Below are 17,621 nucleotides of genomic sequence, written 5' to 3'. Positions count from 1 at the left end.
CCTAACCCTAACCCTAACCCTAACCCTAACCCCTAACCCTAACCCTAACCCTAACCCTAACCCCTAACCCTAACCCTAACCCTAACCCTAACCCTACCCTAACCCTAACCCTAACCCCTAACCCTAACCCTAACCCTAACCCTAACCCTAACCCTAACCCTAACCCTAACCCTAACCCTAACCCTAACCCCTAACCCTAACCCTAACCCTAACCCTAACCTACCCCTAACCCTAACCCTAACCCCTAACCCTAACCCTAACCCTAACCCTAACCCTAACCCTAACCCTACCCTAACCCACCCTAACCCTAACCCTAACCCTAACCCTAACCCTAACCCTAACCCTAACCCTAACCCTAACCCCTAACCCTAACCCTAACCCTAACCCCTAACCCTAACCCCTAACCCTAACCCTAACCCTAACCCTAACCCTAACCCTAACCCTAACCCTAACCCTAACCCTAACCCTAACCCTAACCCTAACCCTAACCCTAACCCTAACCCTAACCCTAACCCTAACCCTAACCCTAACCCTAACCCTAACCCTAACCCTAACCCTAACCCTAACCCTAACCCTAACCCTAACCCTAACCCTAACCCTAACCCTAACCCTAACCCTAACCCTAACCCTAACCCTAACCCTAACCCTAACCCTAACCCTAACCCTAACCCTAACCCTAACCCTAACCCTAACCCTAACCCTAACCCTAACCCTAACCCTAACCCTAACCCTAACCCTAACCCTAACCCTAACCCTAACCCTAACCCTAACCCTAACCCTAACCCTAACCCTAACCCTAACCCTAACCCTAACCCTAACCCTAACCCTAACCCTAACCCTAACCCTAACCCTAACCCTAACCCTAACCCTAACCCTAACCCTAACCCTAACCCTAACCCTAACCCTAACCCTAACCCTAACCCTAACCCTAACCCTAACCCTAACCCTAACCCTAACCCTAACCCTAACCCTAACCCTAACCCTAACCCTAACCCTAACCCTAACCCTAACCCTAACCCTAACCCTAACCCTAACCCTAACCCTAACCCTAACCCTAACCCTAACCCTAACCCTAACCCTAACCCTAACCCTAACCCTAACCCTAACCCTAACCCTAACCCTAACCCTAACCCTAACCCTAACCCTAACCCTAACCCTAACCCTAACCCTAACCCTAACCCTAACCCTAACCCTAACCCTAACCCTAACCCTAACCCTAACCCTAACCCTAACCCTAACCCTAACCCTAACCCTAACCCTAACCCTAACCCTAACCCTAACCCTAACCCTAACCCTAACCCTAACCCTAACCCTAACCCTAACCCTAACCCTAACCCTAACCCTAACCCTAACCCTAACCCTAACCCTAACCCTAACCCTAACCCTAACCCTAACCCTAACCCTAACCCTAACCCTAACCCTAACCCTAACCCTAACCCTAACCCTAACCCTAACCCTAACCCTAACCCTAACCCTAACCCTAACCCTAACCCTAACCCTAACCCTAACCCTAACCCTAACCCTAACCCTAACCCTAACCCTAACCCTAACCCTAACCCTAACCCTAACCCTAACCCTAACCCTAACCCTAACCCTAACCCTAACCCTAACCCTAACCCTAACCCTAACCCTAACCCTAACCCTAACCCTAACCCTAACCCTAACCCTAACCCTAACCCTAACCCTAACCCTAACCCTAACCCTAACCCTAACCCTAACCCTAACCCTAACCCTAACCCTAACCCTAACCCTAACCCTAACCCTAACCCTAACCCTAACCCTAACCCTAACCCTAACCCTAACCCTAACCCTAACCCTAACCCTAACCCTAACCCTAACCCTAACCCTAACCCTAACCCTAACCCTAACCCTAACCCTAACCCTAACCCTAACCCTAACCCTAACCCTAACCCTAACCCTAACCCTAACCCTAACCCTAACCCTAACCCTAACCCTAACCCTAACCCTAACCCTAACCCTAACCCTAACCCTAACCCTAACCCTAACCCTAACCCTAACCCTAACCCTAACCCTAACCCTAACCCTAACCCTAACCCTAACCCTAACCCTAACCCTAACCCTAACCCTAACCCTAACCCTAACCCTAACCCTAACCCTAACCCTAACCCTAACCCTAACCCTAACCCTAACCCTAACCCTAACCCTAACCCTAACCCTAACCCTAACCCTAACCCTAACCCTAACCCTAACCCTAACCCTAACCCTAACCCTAACCCTAACCCTAACCCTAACCCTAACCCTAACCCTAACCCTAACCCTAACCCTAACCCTAACCCTAACCCTAACCCTAACCCTAACCCTAACCCTAACCCTAACCCTAACCCTAACCCTAACCCTAACCCTAACCCTAACCCTAACCCTAACCCTAACCCTAACCCTAACCCTAACCCTAACCCTAACCCTAACCCTAACCCTAACCCTAACCCTAACCCTAACCCTAACCCTAACCCTAACCCTAACCCTAACCCTAACCCTAACCCTAACCCTAACCCTAACCCTAACCCTAACCCTAACCCTAACCCTAACCCTAACCCTAACCCTAACCCTAACCCTAACCCTAACCCTAACCCTAACCCTAACCCTAACCCTAACCCTAACCCTAACCCTAACCCTAACCCTAACCCTAACCCTAACCCTAACCCTAACCCTAACCCTAACCCTAACCCTAACCCTAACCCTAACCCTAACCCTAACCCTAACCCTAACCCTAACCCTAACCCTAACCCTAACCCTAACCCTAACCCTAACCCTAACCCTAACCCTAACCCTAACCCTAACCCTAACCCTAACCCTAACCCTAACCCTAACCCTAACCCTAACCCTAACCCTAACCCTAACCCTAACCCTAACCCTAACCCTAACCCTAACCCTAACCCTAACCCTAACCCTAACCCTAACCCTAACCCTAACCCTAACCCTAACCCTAACCCTAACCCTAACCCTAACCCTAACCCTAACCCTAACCCTAACCCTAACCCTAACCCTAACCCTAACCCTAACCCTAACCCTAACCCTAACCCTAACCCTAACCCTAACCCTAACCCTAACCCTAACCCTAACCCTAACCCTAACCCTAACCCTAACCCTAACCCTAACCCTAACCCTAACCCTAACCCTAACCCTAACCCTAACCCTAACCCTAACCCTAACCCTAACCCTAACCCTAACCCTAACCCTAACCCTAACCCTAACCCTAACCCTAACCCTAACCCTAACCCTAACCCTAACCCTAACCCTAACCCTAACCCTAACCCTAACCCTAACCCTAACCCTAACCCTAACCCTAACCCTAACCCTAACCCTAACCCTAACCCTAACCCTAACCCTAACCCTAACCCTAACCCTAACCCTAACCCTAACCCTAACCCTAACCCTAACCCTAACCCTAACCCTAACCCTAACCCTAACCCTAACCCTAACCCTAACCCTAACCCTAACCCTAACCCTAACCCTAACCCTAACCCTAACCCTAACCCTAACCCTAACCCTAACCCTAACCCTAACCCTAACCCTAACCCTAACCCTAACCCTAACCCTAACCCTAACCCTAACCCTAACCCTAACCCTAACCCTAACCCTAACCCTAACCCTAACCCTAACCCTAACCCTAACCCTAACCCTAACCCTAACCCTAACCCTAACCCTAACCCTAACCCTAACCCTAACCCTAACCCTAACCCTAACCCTAACCCTAACCCTAACCCTAACCCTAACCCTAACCCTAACCCTAACCCTAACCCTAACCCTAACCCTAACCCTAACCCTAACCCTAACCCTAACCCTAACCCTAACCCTAACCCTAACCCTAACCCTAACCCTAACCCTAACCCTAACCCTAACCCTAACCCTAACCCTAACCCTAACCCTAACCCTAACCCTAACCCTAACCCTAACCCTAACCCTAACCCTAACCCTAACCCTAACCCTAACCCTAACCCTAACCCTAACCCTAACCCTAACCCTAACCCTAACCCTAACCCTAACCCTAACCCTAACCCTAACCCTAACCCTAACCCTAACCCTAACCCTAACCCTAACCCTAACCCTAACCCTAACCCTAACCCTAACCCTAACCCTAACCCTAACCCTAACCCTAACCCTAACCCTAACCCTAACCCTAACCCTAACCCTAACCCTAACCCTAACCCTAACCCTAACCCTAACCCTAACCCTAACCCTAACCCTAACCCTAACCCTAACCCTAACCCTAACCCTAACCCTAACCCTAACCCTAACCCTAACCCTAACCCTAACCCTAACCCTAACCCTAACCCTAACCCTAACCCTAACCCTAACCCTAACCCTAACCCTAACCCTAACCCTAACCCTAACCCTAACCCTAACCCTAACCCTAACCCTAACCCTAACCCTAACCCTAACCCTAACCCTAACCCTAACCCTAACCCTAACCCTAACCCTAACCCTAACCCTAACCCTAACCCTAACCCTAACCCTAACCCTAACCCTAACCCTAACCCTAACCCTAACCCTAACCCTAACCCTAACCCTAACCCTAACCCTAACCCTAACCCTAACCCTAACCCTAACCCTAACCCTAACCCTAACCCTAACCCTAACCCTAACCCTAACCCTAACCCTAACCCTAACCCTAACCCTAACCCTAACCCTAACCCTAACCCTAACCCTAACCCTAACCCTAACCCTAACCCTAACCCTAACCCTAACCCTAACCCTAACCCTAACCCTAACCCTAACCCTAACCCTAACCCTAACCCTAACCCTAACCCTAACCCTAACCCTAACCCTAACCCTAACCCTAACCCTAACCCTAACCCTAACCCTAACCCTAACCCTAACCCTAACCCTAACCCTAACCCTAACCCTAACCCTAACCCTAACCCTAACCCTAACCCTAACCCTAACCCTAACCCTAACCCTAACCCTAACCCTAACCCTAACCCTAACCCTAACCCTAACCCTAACCCTAACCCTAACCCTAACCCTAACCCTAACCCTAACCCTAACCCTAACCCTAACCCTAACCCTAACCCTAACCCTAACCCTAACCCTAACCCTAACCCTAACCCTAACCCTAACCCTAACCCTAACCCTAACCCTAACCCTAACCCTAACCCTAACCCTAACCCTAACCCTAACCCTAACCCTAACCCTAACCCTAACCCTAACCCTAACCCTAACCCTAACCCTAACCCTAACCCTAACCCTAACCCTAACCCTAACCCTAACCCTAACCCTAACCCTAACCCTAACCCTAACCCTAACCCTAACCCTAACCCTAACCCTAACCCTAACCCTAACCCTAACCCTAACCCTAACCCTAACCCTAACCCTAACCCTAACCCTAACCCTAACCCTAACCCTAACCCTAACCCTAACCCTAACCCTAACCCTAACCCTAACCCTAACCCTAACCCTAACCCTAACCCTAACCCTAACCCTAACCCTAACCCTAACCCTAACCCTAACCCTAACCCTAACCCTAACCCTAACCCTAACCCTAACCCTAACCCTAACCCTAACCCTAACCCTAACCCTAACCCTAACCCTAACCCTAACCCTAACCCTAACCCTAACCCTAACCCTAACCCTAACCCTAACCCTAACCCTAACCCTAACCCTAACCCTAACCCTAACCCTAACCCTAACCCTAACCCTAACCCTAACCCTAACCCTAACCCTAACCCTAACCCTAACCCTAACCCTAACCCTAACCCTAACCCTAACCCTAACCCTAACCCTAACCCTAACCCTAACCCTAACCCTAACCCTAACCCTAACCCTAACCCTAACCCTAACCCTAACCCTAACCCTAACCCTAACCCTAACCCTAACCCTAACCCTAACCCTAACCCTAACCCTAACCCTAACCCTAACCCTAACCCTAACCCTAACCCTAACCCTAACCCTAACCCTAACCCTAACCCTAACCCTAACCCTAACCCTAACCCTAACCCTAACCCTAACCCTAACCCTAACCCTAACCCTAACCCTAACCCTAACCCTAACCCTAACCCTAACCCTAACCCTAACCCTAACCCTAACCCTAACCCTAACCCTAACCCTAACCCTAACCCTAACCCTAACCCTAACCCTAACCCTAACCCTAACCCTAACCCTAACCCTAACCCTAACCCTAACCCTAACCCTAACCCTAACCCTAACCCTAACCCTAACCCTAACCCTAACCCTAACCCTAACCCTAACCCTAACCCTAACCCTAACCCTAACCCTAACCCTAACCCTAACCCTAACCCTAACCCTAACCCTAACCCTAACCCTAACCCTAACCCTAACCCTAACCCTAACCCTAACCCTAACCCTAACCCTAACCCTAACCCTAACCCTAACCCTAACCCTAACCCTAACCCTAACCCTAACCCTAACCCTAACCCTAACCCTAACCCTAACCCTAACCCTAACCCTAACCCTAACCCTAACCCTAACCCTAACCCTAACCCTAACCCTAACCCTAACCCTAACCCTAACCCTAACCCTAACCCTAACCCTAACCCTAACCCTAACCCTAACCCTAACCCTAACCCTAACCCTAACCCTAACCCTAACCCTAACCCTAACCCTAACCCTAACCCTAACCCTAACCCTAACCCTAACCCTAACCCTAACCCTAACCCTAACCCTAACCCTAACCCTAACCCTAACCCTAACCCCTAACCCTAACCCTAACCCTAACCCTAACCCTAACCCTAACCCTAACCCTAACCCTAACCCTAACCCTAACCCTAACCCTAACCCTAACCCTAACCCAACCCTAACCCTAACCCTAACCCTAACCCTAACCCTAACCCTAACCCTAACCCTAACCCTAACCCTAACCCTAACCCTAACCCTAATCCTAACCCTAACCCTAACCCCAACCCTAACCCCAACCCTAACCCTAACCCCAAACCTAACCAGCCAGTGCCTCCAATCCTAGCCGGCTCTCGCTCTCCCCCTCGGTGCCTCCTGAACCTGACACCTGTGGACACAGGAACAATTTCAATACAAACGTCAACAATATTTACCTGATAAGAATATCAACATAACACATCAACAATACTTACCTGAAAACATTTTCAACACAACACGTCAACAATACTTACCTGAAAACAATTCCAACACAACACATCAACAATACTCATCTGAAAATAATTTCAACACAACATATCCACAATATTTACCTGGGGATGGTGTAAGACACACATACACACATCCAAACCTATATATGGGAGACAACAGGGACATCCTCTGCTCCCTCCTTGTTCGTTTCTGAAGCCCTAGATCACAATTCAGGGTGTTTTCAGCATTATTTGCATAATTCACTCATCTAATTTCATTAGCGCTTATATCTACATAAATCATATTTTTGTGCCTTAGCAGCCTGGGAATTCAGAGGGTCACTGTGTTTGTTATCGTTTTGCACCTTTTATTTTGGCAAAAAAAGTTCTATTTTGAAGGCCAATGTTGTGCATGACGGGGACCCCACCCCCCTAATTTTAATGTTTGTTGTTATTGGCACTTGTTTCCCGCAAATTATCTTTGTTGGACCAATAGATTGGTGGCACACAAGAGACTACTTGTGCTTAGCTACCCTTCCTCACGAGTCATGCCTGATGAAGGTTTTCAACCGAAACGTTGCAGCAATTTGACTCGTTTTATGTAAATATACCTTTTCTCAACTTTATTATTTTCTTCAACACATCGTTCTATTTTTGGACTATTTGTTTACCTGCTGTGCCCAGCTGGACTGAGCACCACGTGAGGCGCCGTTCTGACAACTCACTGTTTGTTCGGTAAATAAACCGTCTATTTTTTCAAATACAATTTACATTTGTATTTCTAGTCCATCCCGTTGGCTTATTAGTGTAAGATATTGCATATTTTTGCCACAAAAAGACAATATTCTTACCTAATACAATTTAAAGCCCAGACCGGAAGTGCTCCCTTCGAACTCGGCGGAAGTCCCGCCCACGAGCATCCGGTTCGTCCTTTTTATTCTTTTTTACTAAAAGAACGGACCAATAAAAACATTTTTACAAAAGCGAACTTACCTCAGTTTCGCTAAAACCCTTGCACAACCATCCACACCAACGAATAAAACATTTGTACAAGATGTCGGACTATTACGACGAGGACGAGGGTTGGCTTCCGGTGAGGTCCGGGCGGAAGCGCAGACGGCAGCGTCGAGCTGCGCAACTAGAGAGGCTCACCAGGGATGATGACCATTACGACGACCGCGATGATCATTATCCTCAACGGTTCCACCAGCAGCCCCAGAGAACATATGCTGAGGTGGCGCGGGGAGACCAGCGTTCCCACTTTGAACGACAGCCTCGCCCCTACTCGCGGACACGCCGCCATTGGGAGGGCGCACACCAGGAGGAGCACCACAGCGCCCCCCAGCGGAACCTATGGAGCAATGCACGCTCCACTCAACACAGCAGGGACATTGTGCATCAGAGATATTATCCTCAGACATATATTATGCCTGAACAGTATCCCCAAAGGCGTCCCCGCAATCCTCCCCGTCCTCAAACACATTATAGGCCTGAACATTATCCACAAAGGCGTCCCCGCACTCCTCCACGTCCTCAAACACAATTTAGGCCTGAACATTTTATGCCTGAATACCCACAAAGGCGTCCCCGCAGGGCTCCCCGTCCTCAAACACATTTTGTGCCTGAACATTTAATGCCTGAACATTACCCACAAAGGCGTCCCCGCAATCATGCCCGTCCCAAGCAGACACGCAATCAGCGTCAGGACGCTTTTAGGAGGAATGTACCCCCCAATAACTTCACAACAGACATAGAGGGGAATTTAAAAGCCAAGTGTTGTTATAATATCATTAAAATCACACACCATTGGAATAATGTCACAAAAGACACTTTTCCACAGGCAATATTAAAAATGGAACAGACGCTTTCCACCATGATTAGACCGGCGGTGACCAGCCCTGAGACGGAAGCATTCATCAAAGAAAATGCCCAAAATTGGGCACACACAACGGTCGTCATTTTAAGAGAACACTATGAAAAAACTTTACACCAGGAAATGGACAAATTAACCAAATTTATTGGTGAGGACTGGAGACCCGCTTTCCAGCTGGCCTCCACATGGACCAGGAAGCATCTGGGACGCAGACTGATGGGAGACACTCTCCGGCAGGCCGAGACTCGGATTGTCAGGGCTTTTGACGACCTCCCTGTCAACACTGAGGTGCCACACCCGGTCCGCTCCTCGCCACCCCGGCCCGCCGCCCTGGTATCGGTGGCCACCGCCACAGATCCTGTCGGCGCAGATAGGACTCCTGGCGTGGTACGGGCAGGGAGCCCTCCAGTGCAGACCGTCACCCGTGCATCGGTGGCCACCAGCACCGACGCCCCCCGCTCAGACTGGTCTCCGGAGGTGGATCGAGCAGCGGTCCCTCCATTGCGGATGGCCCCGATCTTCCTCCCCCGCCGTCCGCCGGCTCCTGCAGCCAGGGAACCACCTAGGGAGCAGAGGGAGAAACGCCGCCCTGTGGACGACACCACACGGGAGACTCCTCCGACCCAGTCTCCTCCCACACGCCGCAGGGCACTTCCGCCCGGATCACCTGCAAGACAGGATCCCACCGTCGTGGTACACAGAGCGGACATAACACAGAAGGATACCCCCACCCAGACCGAGGACGACAGTGACTCACCACAGGGGTCCGCAGTCTCCGTGGCTCCGCTCCTGGATCTTCGGGACGAGGAGCAGGATCGCTTGGAGCATTCGCCGATGATGTCCCCACACAACTCTTCCACGTCCTCCGACGGGTCCCAACTCAGCCATGAGACGGAAGAGGGGACCACATCACAGAGTGAACATTCGCCACGGGAGCCCACATCTCCCGGGGCCCCGCTCGTGGAATACCCGGACTCACCTCAGCGGGGACAGGACCGTGGGGGGCTCCATGTTATTCCTCCTCCCCCCTCCCCTCTCTGCTCGCCTCCCGATCGGGTCCCTCATCTCCCTGGGGCGCCGGGGGAGGCGACGGGTAAGTGGCCTTCTGTCCCAGGCACTTCTTTTGTCCCAGGCACTCCACAACACCTGTCGGATTCAGAGGGTACCGATTCAGAGGAGGAATGCCCTTATGGCCCTCCCCGTAAGCCCACTAGACACGACAATTCAAATAGAAAATTGTCAGATTGGAAGTTGTCGGTCAGCGAGAGGCTCTTGATGATCGGCGACTCCAATCTGAGTCGCATACCAACCTTCGAGGTGAACGACCTACAAATAGACAGTTACCCGGGGGCCACCTTCCGCCACGCGGAGGCCATCCTAGCTAGGGCCACAGCCGCGAGAGACATGGTGCTGGACCAGGTGGATGTGTTGGTACTAGCCTTTGGGATCAACAACCGTGAACAGAAGGTTAAGGAGACTACTATTAAGCAGCTCCAAGGGGCACTCAGGGCAGCCAGGAACACCTTCCCACGTGCCCGGGTGCTAATCCCCCTGATTAATTATTCAGCCTCTCTGCCCGCGGAGCAGAAAACCAACCTCGGGAGTCTGAATAGTTACATCAGGAACCATTATGATCACATCCCGGCCCTCAACAGCCAGGCATTTGATACCCAACCTGACCTGATCCATTGGACTCGGGACACAGCCGAGCTAATGCTCGTGCACTGGCTTACTTATTTAAACTGGGAATCCCCATAATCCCGAACACTCGGGGGGGCAATAAGAACGTGATAAATTTGGCCCATAATTTCACGCCGACCCCTTCACAAATCTCCCTCCTCAACAAGGGCCTCAACTTTATTCCTTCTACCAATCTCAGTAGTGACTGGCATCATCAACTTCAATTTGACCTCCAGCGCTACCATAGACGTGTCAAACTGGCCCTGTATTATGAGAAACAAGAGACTCTCAGACCCACACCATTCACAGCCCGCTCCGGCTGGGAGCCCTCACCTGGACTTTTGCCTCCGGAATTCCAGGCGATGGTCCAGGCCGATGGGCTCACATTGTCCGGCTCGGGCTGCGCACCTGCGGTCACCCCCAATTTGACACGCGAAGAAGTGGAGGCCCTTTATAGTCTGAAAAGAAACAAACACATTGTGATCAAACCAGCTGACAAGGGGAGCGCTGTTGTCATTTTTGACAGATCGCAATATATATGGGAGGGTTCTCGACAGTTGGGTGATATGACCTATTATAAACCCCTGCCGGAACCAATTTATCCCCAAACCATCCCCATGGTAGAAAAGATTCTCGACAATCTTCTACTTAAAAAATTTATCAATTTGAAACAAAAAAGGTATCTCCTGGGGGAACCGGACCCTCGCTCCCGCAGGTTTTATATGCTCCCCAAAATTCACAAGGAGCCAGACAAATGGAGTAAGCCCCACGAGATCCCTCCGGGCCGACCCATTGTGTCTGACTGCGGCAGCGAGACGTACAGAACGGCAGAGTACATCGACCATTTTTTAACGCCCCTCTCCGTTCGACACGACAGCTACCTCAGGGATACTTATGATTTCATTGATAAAATCAAGAATGTGCACATTCCCCCAGATGCCATCTTATTTACCATTGACATTGACAGCCTGTATACAAACATTGACATCAGTGAGGGTGTCCAGGCTGTCAAAAATGTCTTCCACAGGTACCGTGACGTCAGCAGGCCTGAAAAGGAGCTCTTGCAGCTCCTTGAAATTAATTTGAGGAGAAACGATTTTGAGTTCGATGGTCGTTTCTACCTCCAGATTAAGGGCACTGCTATGGGCAAGAAATTTGCGCCGGCTTATGCCAACATTTTTATGGCAGAGTGGGAGACCTCGGCCTTGGCCTCTTGCCCAAAACGTCCTCTCCACTACTTCCGGTACCTTGATGACATATGGGGCGTCTGGACTCATTCCGGTGAGGAGTTCGGCATATTTTTGAACGCGCTGAACACTCACAATAAAAACATTACCATCAAGTCGACCACGAGCATCACATCCGTCGACTTTTTGGATACCACGACATTCAAGGGTCCGAATTTTGATAAAACGCAACATTTGGACATTAAGGTGTTCTTCAAGGGGACCGACACCCATGCGCTCCTTTACAAAAGCAGCTTCCACCCCAAGCACACCTTTGCGGGGCTGGTGAAATCCCAATTACTTAGGTTTCATCGTATCTGCACCAGGCGGGAGGACTTCCTGGTGGCCTCGAAGGCCCTCTTCTCTGCCCTGAAGAGGAGGGGCTACTCCAGGTCCTTCCTCAGACGGCAGTTGAGGGTCTTCCTGGACCCGAGGGGACCTCCCCCTGGGACAGACGTGATCCCCTTGATCACCACCTACTCTCCCGCGGCCGTACGGGTCGTTAGAAAGGTCAAAAACAACTTCCGGACCTTTTTGGAGAGTAGTGGGAGGCTGCCGGAGCATTATGTGGTGCCGGCCTACCGGAAGAATTCAAACTTGAGTGATCTGTTGGTCAGGGCCAGGGTCAGCTCATTGAGAGACCCGCCCTCCACTCGGAGGGACACCCTTGTCCGCCGCGCGCAATGGTTGGTGAACCCCCACAACCGCAAGGTTTTCCAGCCGTTGTGCCGTGGCGGCCGACACACCCAGAATTGTGTATATGTGATTCGGTGTCAACGATGTGGCGAGATGTACGTGGGCGAGACGGGCAATACCATAGCTAGGAGATTCGCCCAACACAAGTACAACATCGTTAGACACAAAAATACCGACACTCACCTGGTCCAGCACTTTGTCCGACACGGTTGGTCTTCCGTCCGGGTGACTGTCCTCGAGATGAACCCCAGATGGAGCCTCGCCCAACGTCACAGGGCGGAGCTCCTCTGGATCGTAAAGTTGGGCACCAGATATCCGGGGGGCCTAAACGAGATGTGAGTGTTAGCCGGTTGGATTGTCGAAGGACAGCGCACATTCCCTCTGTACTTCCCCTCTTTATTTTCCTTATATCCCCCCACCCCCCCTCTTCCCTAACCCTAACCCTAACCCTAACCCCAATCCTAACCCTAACCCTAACCCCAATCCTAACCCTAACCCTAACCCCAATCCTAACCCTAACCCTAACCCCAATCCTAACCCTAACCCTAACCCTAACCCTAACCCCAACCCTAACCCTAACCCCAAACCTAACCCTAACCCCTAACCCTAACCCTAACCCTAACCCTAACCCTAACCCTAACCCTAACCCTAACCCTACCCTAACCCTAACCCTAACCCTAACCCTAACCCTAACCCTACCCTAACCCTAACCCTAACCCTAACCCTAACCCTAACCCTAACCCTAACCCTAACCCTAACCCTAACCCTAACCCTAACCCTAACCCTAAACTGTGTGTACGTGATTCGGTGCCAACGATGTGGCGATATGTACGTGGGCGAGACGGGCAATACCTTAGCTAGGAGATTCGCCCAACACAAGTACAACATCGTTAGGCATAAAAATACCAACACTCACCTGGTTCAGCATTTTCTCCGACACGGGTGGTCTTCCGTCCGGGCGACTGTCGTAGAGACGGATCCCAAATGGAGCCTCGCCCAACGCCACCGGGCGGAGCTCCTTTGGATCTCCAAATTGGGCACCAGACATCCAGGGGGCCTAAATGAGGTGTGAGTGTGAGCCCGTTGGATTGTGACGGACAGTGCACATTCCCGTTTTTCCCTTCTTTATTTTTCCCATACCCCCCACCCCCCCTCTTCCCTAACCCTAACCATTCCCTTCTCCTTACCTAAAACCTACCCCCAAACCTAACCCTAACCCTAACCCTAACCCTAACCCTAACCCTAACCCTAACCCTAACCCCTAACCCTAACCCCTAACCCTAACCCTAACCCTAACCCTAACCCTAACCCTAACCCTAACCCTACCCTAACCCTAACCCTACCCTAACCCTAACCCTAACCCTAACCCTAACCCTAACCCTAACCCTAACCCTAACCCTAACCCTAACCCTAACCCTAACCCTAACCCTAACCCTAAACTGTGTGTACGTGATTCGGTGCCAACGATGTGGCGATATGTACGTGGGCGAGACGGGCAATACCTTAGCTAGGAGATTCGCCCAACACAAGTACAACATCGTTAGGCATAAAAATACCAACACTCACCTGGTTCAGCATTTTCTCCGACACGGGTGGTCTTCCGTCCGGGCGACTGTCGTAGAGACGGATCCCAAATGGAGCCTCGCCCAACGCCACCGGGCGGAGCTCCTTTGGATCTCCAAATTGGGCACCAGACATCCAGGGGGCCTAAATGAGGTGTGAGTGTGAGCCCGTTGGATTGTGACGGACAGTGCACATTCCCGTTTTTCCCTTCTTTATTTTTCCCATACCCCCCACCCCCCCTCTTCCCTAACCCTAACCATTCCCTTCTCCTTACCTAAAACCTACCCCCAAACCTAACCCTAACCCTAACCCTAACCCTAACCCTAACCCTAACCCTAACCCTAACCCTAACCCCTAACCCTAACCCTAACCCTAACCCTAACCCTAACCCTAACCCTAACCCTAACCCTAACCCTAACCCTAACCCTAACCCTAACCCTAACCCTAACCCTAACCCTAACCCTAACCCTAACCCTAACCCATACCTGTTTTCACTGCAAGGATAAAAGGTTGATTTTAGCCTACCTGCCGTGCTAACCTGCTAACTCTCTACAAACGAGTCAGGCCTGATGAAGGTATCTTACCGAAACGTTGCCATCTGACTCGTTTCATGTAAATATACATTTTCTACTTTTTTCATATTTTTCTGACACATTGTAGTATTTTTCTTGTATTTGTTTACTTGCCGTGTCCAGTTGAAGGCCTGGTCGCGGCGCGACGCTTTCGTTCCACTAGTCGCTATTTTCTGTAAATAAACAGCCTATTTTTGATACTACATGTGCTATTTTTACTCACGAGATATTCCGGTGGCTCATTAGCGCGAGATACAGCATATTTTTGAACAAAAAAGCGTATCTCACCGTTTATACAGCCAGCCATCAACCGGAAGTGATTATCTTGACCTCGGCGGAAGTCCCGCCTCCGAGCATTCCGTTCTCTCTTTTTCACAAAGGAAACGGATAAAGACAATTTATTTTTATAAAGCGAACAAACCTTTTTTTCGCCAACCAGTTTTTCACATCATCCACACCAGCGACATATTAAAATAATTTTGCAATATGTCGGATGGTTTCGAATACGACTGGCTTCCGGTCAGGTCGGGGCGAAGACGCGCACGGCGACGTCAGGCTGCGCCTTCAGAGTGGCTCGCCCAGGATGATGAACGTTGTCATTATGACCAGGAGGAATATTTTTCTCAGTGGGATGAGCAGCGGCCCCAGAGGTCTTATGCGGATGTAGCACGGGGACGGCAGGATTCCTATCCGCGTCGCCCCTACCCGCAGACACGCCGCCATTTTGATGACCTACATCAAGAGCGCCGCAGCGCCCCTCAGTGGAATTATAGGAGAAACACACGCCAAAATAGGAATTTTGTGCCTTCAAGACAGCACTCTCAGGAGTACTTTAGGCCACAATATTCACCTCAAAGACGTCCCCGCTATCCTCCTCCCCCCAGGGGGACACGGAGGAAACGCCGGGATGCTTCCAGGAGGAATGGGCGCTCCCGTAATACCAGTAGAGACATGGACTCTAGGCCTCCCAGACATTATTCTCAGGACTATTTTTTACCTGAACATTGGCCTCAAAGACGTCCCCGCAATCCTCCCCGTCCCAAGAAGACACGCAAGAAGCGTCAGGACGCTTCTCGGAGGACTGCACCCCCTGACAACTCCACAACGTCCATGGAGGGGAATTTAAAAGCACAGTGTTTTTATAATATTATCAAAATAACACATCATTTGAATAATGTTACAAAAGACACTCACCCCCAGTCCATAATAAAAATGGAAGAGACGCTTGCCACCATGATCAAACCAGCGGTCTCCAACCCTGACGTTGAGACGCTTATCAGGTGCAATGCCAGGACTTGGGCATTAACGACGGTTGAGGTTTTAAGAGACCATTATAAAAACACTCTACAAGTGGAATTGGACAAGATAACCAGTTTTATTGACGAGGTTTGGAGACCCGCTTTTCAGCTGGCCTCTACATGGGCCAAGAAACATCTGGGACGCAGACTGATGGGGGACACCCTCGGGAAGGCCGAGGCTCTGATCGTCGCGGCCTTCGCCGACCCCCCTGTCAACGCGGAGGTGGTACGCCCGGCCCAGTCCTTGCCGGTCCAGACCGCCACCCGGGTATCGGTGGGCACCCATACTGACCCTACGGGCCCTGACGGGGCTCCTGGGGTGGTACGGGCTAGCAGCCCTCCGGCTCGGGTCGTCGCCCGGGTCTCGGTGGCTACCAGCACCGACGCCGTGGCTCCAGATTGGTCTCCTGAGGTGGATCGGGATGCAATCCCTCCAGCACGGGTTGCCCCGATCTTCCTTCCTCGTCGACCGGAACCACCCAAGGAGCAGAGGGTGACACAGCCCCGGGCCACGGACAGCGGGCCTGCCCAGGACACCCTCGGCGAGGCTCCGCCCACCCAGCTTATTCCTGCATCTCGCAGGAGGCTTCCTCTGGGATCACCTGCAAGACAAGACACACAGGAGACCCCCACTCAGACCGAGGACGACGATGACTCACCACGTGGGTCCACAAGCTCCGGGGCGGATCAAACCCAGGACACCCCCACCCATACAGAGGACGACGATGACTCACCAGGGGGACCCACGGCCTCCTCGCCTCTCCTGATCGACTTTCGGGATGAAGAACAGGAGCGGGGGCTTTCTTCGGTGATGTCCCCTCGTTACTCTTCCGCGACCCCCGACTGGCCCCCTCTCCAGCCTGAGACGGCAGATGAGACGGCACCACAGGGTGAATTTTCACCACGGGGGCCCACACTTTCCGGGGCTCCTATGGTGGACTATGAGGACTCACCCTTGCAGCGGACGCCTCCTCAGGAGACGCCCCCTCAGGAGATGCTTCCTCAGGAGTCCCCCGATTGGGCACATTTGTTCCCTGGGGCACTAAAAAGGAAGCCACACAAGAGGCCTTCCGTCCCAGATACTCCACAACACCTGTCTATTCCAGAATGTGTCGAGTTGGTAGAGGATACGACTAGTGCCTCCCCCCGTAGACCCACTAGACACATGGTCTCGAGTAGGAGGATGATGGATTGGAAGTTGTCGGCCAACAAGAAATTCTTGGTGATCGGCGACTCCAATCTGTCCCACCTACCACCTTTTTACGTCGACGACCTTCAGATCGACAGTTACCCGGGCGCCAGTTTTAGACACGCGGAGGCCATCCTACGCAAGACCGTAATTGCTGCACCGGTTGAAGTGTTGGTTCTAGCCTTTGGGATCAACCATCGTGAGCAGAAAGTTAAGGAGACCGCTATTAAGCAGCTCCAAGGGGCACTCAGGATGGCCGTGGCTACCTTCCCACGGGCCCGAGTGCTAATCCCCCTGATTAACTATTCGGCCGCTTTGCCCGTTGAGCAGAAAAACAACCTCGGGCGGCTGAATAGTTTAATCAGCAACAATTATGCTCACATCCCGGCTCTCGACAGCCGGGACTTTGAGACCCAACCCGACCTGGTCCACTGGACTCGGGACACGGCCAAGTTGATGCTCAAGC

The 17,621-nt window shown here is 51.5% G+C and overlaps 1 protein-coding gene across 4 annotated transcripts; it reads right to left on the bottom strand.

Moving 5' to 3' along the window:
* Positions 1 to 9,562: 9,562 nt before the first annotated feature.
* On the bottom strand, positions 9,563 to 14,285 carry LOC140679689 (uncharacterized). 4 transcript variants are annotated; one of them, XR_012051062.1, is made up of 6 exons: positions 14,100 to 14,285; positions 13,450 to 13,590; positions 12,717 to 12,857; positions 10,945 to 11,069; positions 9,689 to 10,077; positions 9,563 to 9,598 (listed from the first exon to the last, which is right to left on the bottom strand). XR_012051062.1 is itself a non-coding variant. In XM_072915627.1 (5 exons), the coding sequence occupies exons 1-5, from the start codon at positions 14,229 to 14,231 to the stop codon at positions 10,850 to 10,852; spliced, it is 564 nt and encodes a 187-aa protein (XP_072771728.1). In that variant the 5' UTR covers positions 14,232 to 14,285; the 3' UTR covers positions 10,781 to 10,849. The 4 variants fall into 4 exon arrangements, 1 of the variants encoding a protein (XP_072771728.1); XR_012051063.1 differs by lacking the exon at positions 9,563 to 9,598 and having other exon boundaries at positions 9,696 to 9,810; positions 9,911 to 10,077; XR_012051064.1 differs by lacking the exon at positions 14,100 to 14,285 and having other exon boundaries at positions 13,450 to 13,635.
* Between the last annotated feature and the right edge of the window lie 3,336 nt (positions 14,286 to 17,621).

The sequence above is a fragment of the Nerophis lumbriciformis genome, linkage group LG21 (genome assembly GCF_033978685.3).
Source record: "Nerophis lumbriciformis linkage group LG21, RoL_Nlum_v2.1, whole genome shotgun sequence".
Lineage (NCBI taxonomy): Eukaryota > Metazoa > Chordata > Actinopteri > Syngnathiformes > Syngnathidae > Nerophis > Nerophis lumbriciformis.
The sequence above is the reverse complement of the archived record's forward strand: the minus strand, read 5'-3'. Positions and strand labels throughout refer to the sequence as shown.

Bases quoted from the DNA above. Each gene is read 5' to 3' on its own strand.
- LOC140679689 (XM_072915627.1), bottom strand. From the start codon at position 14,231: ATGTCTGGTGCCCAATTTGGAGATCCAAAGGAGCTCCGCCCGGTGGCG. The intron at 13,591-14,099 runs GTGAGTGTTGGT...CACCTCATTTAG, and splicing joins CGGAGAAAATGCTGAACCAG to GCCCCCTGGATGTCTGGTGC. The intron at 10,875-10,944 runs GTGAGGGCTCCC...CTCATAATACAG, and splicing joins TTCCGGAGGCAAAAGTCCAG to GGCCAGTTTGACACGTCTAT.